We start from the raw sequence: 7,949 nt of genomic DNA on the forward strand, positions 1-7,949 counted from the left end.
CTGATATCCGATCTGTCAAATCTGGACGGATGGAAACCCTATTTTCCATCCGCCGATCGGATGAGAACAGATGGTCTGTTCCCATCCGATTCCCCCATAGAGATGCATGGGGGGGAGGGGACAGCTGTGTCTCTGCAAACTGCATAGAGAACAGCTGTCATCCTCCTGCTCAGTGGGGGATTGGCGGATCGATCCCCCGCTGAGAAAAACGGAGTCCATCCGACAGATTACATGCGTGAAAGAGCCTTAAGAGTTGTCTTTCTAGGAAATTTGGGGGGGGGGGGGGTACTCATCCTTAGATGTGATAGACCACAATAATGCTGCTACCATCACATCTAAGGACTACAATTTTTTTTTCTTTTCTCCCTCCTTGCTCTCTATACCAGGTGTCTCCAAACAAGGGCCCAGTTTACTGGTCTTCAGACTTCCCTTAGTGGGAATGGAAAATGTCCCAGTGTCATTGGGTGTAAACCATGTCACATCTTTGGTATAAGGAATAGTGCCCTATTGTTAGTGTGGGGGGGGGGGGGGAATAGTGCCTGAAGGGCTGGATAAAGGCAAGAAAAGGGCTACTCTGCCCCCCCCCCCCCCCACGGGTCCCAGTTTGGGGACCACTGCTCTAAATGAACATCAGAATTCATTATGTTGGGTGTCTATCTTTCAGCTTTTACAACTGTGCAGTATTTAAGGCGGAGTTTTACCCAAAAGTGGAACTTCTGCTTTAAGGACTCCTGGCCCCCATGTCCTCATTTTTATGGGGGGGCAGGTGTCTAGTTTTGATGGGTATCCGCTCCCACTTCCGCTCAGGCAGCCTAGCAGAAGTTCCCCCCCCCCCCCCCCCCTGCAATCTTCTGGGGCAAGTTGCAGATCCCAGAAGATTGCCCAGCCAACCACAGCGCAACGTGCCCACACTAGTGATGTTGAGAGGGAGAGAACTGAGGCTTCGGGCGGCCACATCGCTGGATCGTGGGACAGGTGAGTGTGCGTATTGTCAGCAGGTACACTTTTTGTAGCTGCTGACTTTTAATTGACACCGAAATGGATGGAACTCCACTTTAAGCCAAAGCATTCCCATAATGGCCAGGAAACTTGCATCTTTAAGCGCTTGTTCACACGTCATGCAGTCCAGTGCATTTTTGTTTGGTTTTCGTTTAAAAAAAAAAAAATACATAGACAGTAGGTTTGTTTTCCAATGGCATAGCTCACACTAGTGTGGTCAGTTTCAGTGTGTTACGGGAAATAAAATGCATGCTGCACTTTCTGTACTGGAATGTGTTAATGCACATGTCCTTAGTTAACCACTTTACCTCCGCTCACATGGAGGCTACTGCGGCAAAGTGCCACGATCCCGTCCAGCGACGTAGACCTACGTCGCTGGACTCCGCCCCTTGTGGGCGGCGCTCGCGCGCCGCCGGAGGCTCGCTCCCGCTGTGTTCATTCACAGCGGGAGTCGGGCCAGCGGAGGAGCAGCGGCGATCGCCGCTGCTCTGCCCCGATCATCGGGGATCGAGTCTGGAGATCCGCCCGCTGTGTGTAAACACAGCGGGCGGATCTCCATAGTGACAGGGAGTGACAGATCGGAGTGTTCAGCATAGCTGGACATCCGATCTGCCCCTGTCTCACAAAGTCGCCTCCCCCCCCCACACGTCAGTAAGCACCAGGCATACATTAACCCCTCCCTCTCCAATAAAATTAACCCCTTCCCTGCCAGTGTCATTTTTACAGTAACAGTGCATATATATAGCACTGATTACTGCAGTAATGTCACTGGTACCCCCAAAAGTGTCAAAAATGTCAGTCAAGGGTCCGATCTGTCCGCCGCAATGTCGCAGTCCTGCAAAAAAAATCGCAGATCGCCGCCATTACTAGTTAAAAAAACAAACACCAAAAATGACAAATCTTTCCCTTTGTTAGTAAACGCAATAACTTTTGCGCAAACCAATCAAAATACACTTATTGCGATTTTTTTTTTTTCTTTTTTTTTTTTTTTTTTTCTAAACATATGTAGCAGAAAACAAATTGGCCAAAAATTTTAAAAAAAAATTGATTTTTACATCTTTTTGGGGGGGATTTCATATAAAAAAATGTGAAAAATATTGTTATTTTTTCAAAATAAACGCTCTTTTTTTTGTTTATAGCGCAAAAAGTAAAAATCGCACAGGTGATCAAATACCACCAAAAGAAAGCTCTGTTTGTGGGAAAAAAAGGACGTAAATTTCGTTTGGGTACGGCGTCGCACGACCGCGCAATTGTCAGTTAAAGTCGCACAGCGCCGAAACGCAAAAAGTGGCCTGAACGGAAGACAGCAAAATCCTGCGGTGGTAAAGTGGTTAGGCTGGAGGGTAAATGCACTGGAACACATCAATGTGCATGTAGAAACACACCAGGACTGCGTTTCTATGTTGTAAAATGGCAGCCTCTATTATGATCTAAAAACCGGTGGAGATGGGCACCGGAGTGTTTGGGATCCTAGTCCCAACCCACCTGCACAATGCTAATCACAGGCAGTGACCCATTTCCCGGTCCGCACAGACCAAGAAATGTCTCTGCCTGTGATCAGATTGAGCAATGTCGGGATCCCATCCTTCCCAGAGTCCATCTCTAAGGACAGAATTCCTTTTAATGTTGCAACTTTGCTTTTTTTTATTTTTTTGAATGTTGTTGTAATAAAATGTTTTCCAACAGGGGGCGCTTTGTAACATGACTGGTGTGTGGATGAATACGCTGGGGTCAGTGCTCACACTTCATTTGAATGGTCCTCATCTTGGTGGTTCTCTGCACTCTTTAGTGAAGCTCTCTCAAGAAAAGCCAGGTGACGAGATGACTGAAAAGCTGATTGGAGAGCTGATTGGAGTCGTTGGGAAAGGGAGAGAGCCAACATTTAGCATGTCTATAAGCTGGAACGGAGGAGGTGAGGGAACACTACTTCATGTGGTTTCCATGGAGGGAATTGCTGAATGCAAGGCTTTTCTTTGATGTATGTAATGGCTTAAACCAGCCAAACTGAAAATAATGAACTTTGAAGACACATTTATTTTACCAAGTTGGAAACTGCAACAAATTGCACCAGAAGCCTGCTGGTGTGACCCAGCCATTTTTGATGCACTGAAGTTGTGTACAGTGGAAAGAGGTTGTATGGGTTAAGCATAGTTCCAAACTTTGTGATTTTTCAGGGACTGCCTCTTATTTGGAACAAAGTTCCTCTTTCTTTCTCATTGGATTCTCGACGCCACAGATCACTTATAGGTGGAGGGAGTGGTGCCCCCCTCCTGACACTTCCCGGTTTACTAGCCCCGTCCATAAACCCAGAAGCAATGCTGTCCTGCAGATGGCTAGGCAGGAAGTCCAAGTGAGACCAAGATGGCGCTCTATTGGAGGACCGGAGCGACTCCCAACGTCACTTCAGGTTTTTTTTGTTTTAGCGGTAGTAAACCACTGAAAAAAAACCTTCAAGACAATGGAATAATGTGCCAGTATGCATCTCATACTAGCACATTATGAAATCCTTAATTTGAAAGGAAGCTCACAGCTGAGTGGCTTACAGGTTCATGGGCTCTGGCGCTGAGTGGCCAAAGCGCAATGACATCACTCGCGTGCGTGAGCCTTCTGTTCCGGCAAGAAGCTCTGTCATGATACGCCGAACCTTCAGAGCGCATGCTTGGCGACTTTGGCGGCTGCATGCAGGATGCATATCTCCTAAACTGCAGGTTTAAGAGATTCATTTTACCTACAGGTAGGTCTTATAGGCTTACCTGTTGTAAAAATCGCCAAGCGGGGTGAATAACTTTAATGCATTCTGTCTGAAGTAGGACCCCCCTAACTTACTTGAGCCCCTTCTCTGTCCAGCAATGTCTGGGACTCCTGATTGGCTGAGACACAGCCATTGGCTGTTGGCCATTAAGGAGGGGGAGGGGTGCAGCTTCTTGTCTAAATAGACATGGGGAGCTGCAGCTCAGCTTGGGTGCCCCATAGTAAGCTGCTTGCTGTGGGGGCACCCAAGGAGGGAGTAGCCAGTAGAAGTGAAGAAGAGGAGGGCTGCCCTTTGCAAAACCATAGCACACAGAAGGTACGTTTAACATCTTCTTGCAATTGCTTTAAAGCGGTTGTAAACCCTATAAAAAAAAAAACCTGCAAGACAAAGGCATAATGAGCTAGTATGCATCGCATACTAGCCCATTATGTGTAACTTGCCTTAAAACGAAGCCCCGACACGGACCTCTGGACATCGCTGCGGGCACTGCCATGATCCCTCGTCGTCTCTTCCAGGTTCGGTGGCTCCAGCGCGCTGATTGGCCGGAGCCGCGATGACGTCACTCCCGCGCATGTGCGCGGGAGTGATTTTTTTTTTCCGTCAAGCTCCCGGCAACTTAATTGAAGGTCCCCCCGGACCTTCAGAGCGCTCACGCGAGCGGCTGCATGCACTGTAAATATCTCCTAAACCGTGCAGGTTCAGGAGATATTATTTGTACCTACAGGTAAGCCTTATTATAGGCTTACCTGTAGGTAAGTGTCAAAAAGCGGGATACTACCGCTTTAAGGTCCTAGCTAGAGACTCCAGATGGATAAATGTGCAGCTGAATACATCTGCTAGGTGTAACTGCCAAAGAATGAAACTGTGTAGCCTGTTTTGTGATCCCACACTTTGCACTGACTGGAGGCTAGATAAAGTGTTCTAATCCCAGGACCCTGCATTCACTCTCTGGTCTCTCACAGTACACAGAACATGGAAATGTAATTATTTTAGTAACTATAAACTGCTAAACGCCTTTCTCATCAGCAGTATATGGCAGTCCTTTTGACTTCTATCGGTGTCTGGTTTAAAGCTTGTAGGAGTTTTCATTCTGACTGTCCTATGAGGCTGCAGAACCCCTGACCCTCTGTCTTGCCAGTGCTGATTAGCCCTGTACTGATCACATGCACCCTCCCAAGACCAACTCTTAACAATACACACTAAACTGAGCATGTACAGAGTGACTCCAAAGGCTCTGTACTGTCAAGGTGGATTGGGGACAGTGAAGGGGGAGGTTCAGAAAAGACAGGATCAAACAGCCTTTTACACAATGCAAAGTATTAACCCCTTTAGGTTCCACAGTGAGTAGAACAAGCATGCTTTACTGCATATAAAGACAGATTTTAGCTGTGGGTTTAGTAACACTTTAAATATTTAATATTGTTGATATATTGGCATATTTTAAAGTGCAAATGCCAAGACTAAAAGTCCCCTTGCAAAAAATCAGTAGTGATTCTTTAACTTGTGCACAGTCTGTGATACAATAGTGTGCTTCACAGATTAACCGTTTCTCCACTCCATATCTTGTGCTCCATTCATCAGGTGCAGTGCATGCTCACCTCCTTCATAGACCCACAAGGGGTCAAATGAACATAAGGAATATTCTGATGCTCAGGTGTTTTTTAGTTTTTATGTAGTGTATGACATTAGGTTCGTTTTTTATAGATTCAATTTTCCCTTAGTCATTATCCTTTATGCCTCTGTTTCTGCCCCATCTTGACAATTCTAGGTTGAGTTCTCTTGACAGGTTGTGTATATAAATATTTCACTTATAATACAGTTTTTGTATTGTATATGTTCATAAATCTGCTTATTAGCCTGTGGAAGTGTAGGTGGGACAGAACGCACATGGAGAGCAGGAGTGCCAACAAAGCCTTTTATTGAACAGTAGCGGGTATGTTCACAAAGAAAGGGCCAAACAAAGGTGCCCAGGGTCAGACCCAACGTGGGTAGGACAGAGTTCCAGATAGCAGGGGTAGTCCGTAACAGGGGGCTCCCGATAGAACGGGCAAAGTCCTGGCCAGCGAGGGATTGGGCCAAACACGGATCAGGGCAAACAATGAAGTGACAAAGTCCAGGCAGAGTTCTGGTAGGCCCAGGGTTAATCCACTCACCAGAAGGAAGGTCCAGGGTTAATCCACTCACCAGAAGGAAGGTCCAGGGTTAATCCACTCACCAGAAGGAAGGTCCAGGGTTAATCCACTCACCAGGAGGAAGGTCCAGGGTTAATCCACTCACCAGGAGGAAGGTCCAGGGTTAATCCACTCACCAGAAGGAAGGTCCAGGGTTAATCCACTCACCAGAAGGAAGGTCCAGGGTTAATCCACTCACCAGGAGGAAGGTCCAGGGTTAATCCACTCACCAGGAGGAAGGTCCAGGGTTAATCCACTCACCAGAAGGAAGGTCCAGGGTTAATCCACTCACCAGGAGGAAGGTCCAGGGTTAATCCACTCACCAGGAGGAAGGTCCAGGGTTAATCCACTCACCAGGAGGAAGGTCCAGGGTTAATCCACTCACCAGAAGGAAGGTCCAGGGTTAATCCACTCACCAGAAGGAAGGTCCAGGGTTAATCCACTCACCAGCAGCTCGGAGACAGTCTTCCAAACAGCAGAGATGAACAACCCAGGGGATACTCACTCAGCTAAATATATTAGGACTAGTGTTCCAGCAGGTGGGCCAGGCAACTCCCAGCCTGGCGTCCAGTTGCCCCAGCAACCAGCCCCGCCCCCCTCTACTCGATTCCCACACAAGGAATGTGTTCATTGTCCACAGTGAGCATGAAGGCGGAGAAGCAGACATTCAGGCACCTTGCTGGGGAGGGGAGAGGGACAGCACAGTAGGGGGGGGGGGGGGGGGGAAGAGAGAAGAATCCCATGCTGGGGAAGATAGCAAAGTACTGGGGGTGCAGAAGAGGGGGAAGTAGGGCCTGTGACAGTGTATGTGTGTGTGTGTGTATATGTGGTTCTGTGCAGTGCCAATTCGTTTTGAATGCGCTAAAATCACACCACAATGCACCAAAAGTAGCGCATTCACTACTTTTAAACCGCACTGTAATCAGATCTTTTGTACCATGCAGTCCAGTGCGGGCAGGTGTGGGAAAATGCAATGCGTTTGCAACCTGCATTTGGGGTGTCATTAACTTTCTATTGACACCCACTGCAAATCGCAAATGGGAGTACATTTTGCATGCAGTCTTAATCTCATAGGAATGCACCGTATATTTCTGTGCGATTTCATGTGTGAACCAGCCCTAAAAGAGAAAAAGAATGTCTGGCAATGAATGCAGTTAGCTAAAGGTGGGAGGGACAGCAGGGTAATAAACTTTATTATTTTAATAAAGGTGTGTGTGGGTTTTTACAATTTTTTTTTTTTTTTTTTTTCTAACCCTTTTAATGCTTCATATTTTTAAAACGGTAACACTTTAATGTTTCCAAATTTCATTTCATATTTGTTCATTTCATTTAGAGAAACGATAAGGCTTTTTATCAAGATTCTCACACATCGCCCAATATTTTTTAGAAAAACATGCAAATCTTTGATAAAACGCATATATATTGAGATTATGTATAGTTGGAGTATTCCACCCATAATGTGAGTAACTATGGGGCTGGCTTTTAGAAACTCTCCACAAACCGTTTCCTGCTTGCATTCGAAAAGGAAAACTCAATGAGATTGACACTCTTGCTTCATTTGTCTTGACTAACCATGCCTTGTTTGTTCAGTACTCACCGTAGCTCTTGCTTTTTCTCTGGTTTAATTGCAATGCAAATGTCTTTGCAGAAAGTGTCACTGCATGGGTTGGCCAGTGTTTCATAAAAGGTCGTTGCCCTTATCTGCACTCCATGTGGCTACTAAGATCACAAACTTCAGAGGAAGAGGGCTGGAAAGCTACCAGGTAATTGCCACTATCGATGCAGCAGTTACACCTGGCTAGAACTAATCTATGGGGAAAGGACAAAAAAGGGGCACACCGACCTAGTGCATCACCACTAAAACCATTTATTAAAATATTAAAAGTATATAGAATACTCACAAGGCAGGTGTGATGGTACACACGTCAATATTGCGCATAAAATCTCCAAGGTAGCCAAAGTCCCATACAAAGCTGAATGGCACGAAGTGTGCTGCATGGGGCTGCTATGGCTGGGCTGACGCGTTT

General features: G+C 46.4%; 1 protein-coding gene across 1 annotated transcript in view; it reads left to right on the plus strand.

The window, feature by feature from the left end:
• The window catches only part of LOC309543536 (avidin-related protein 4/5-like), a gene marked incomplete at both ends in the record, with an annotated part of 122,838 nt that extends 115,149 nt beyond the window's left edge, over window positions 1-7,689 (plus strand). Inside the window, 2 exons of the mRNA XM_082276009.1 lie at window positions 2,686-2,911; window positions 7,571-7,689. Of these exons, the coding sequence (XP_082132135.1) occupies window positions 2,686-2,911; window positions 7,571-7,689 (345 nt within the window). The remainder of the gene's footprint in view (window positions 1-2,685; window positions 2,912-7,570) is intronic.
• Window positions 7,690-7,949: the final 260 nt, after the last annotated feature.

The sequence above is a fragment of the Pelophylax lessonae genome (genome assembly GCF_965119305.1).
Source record: "Pelophylax lessonae genome assembly, contig: HAP1_SCAFFOLD_179, whole genome shotgun sequence".
In the NCBI taxonomy this organism is placed as follows: Eukaryota; Metazoa; Chordata; class Amphibia; order Anura; family Ranidae; genus Pelophylax; species Pelophylax lessonae.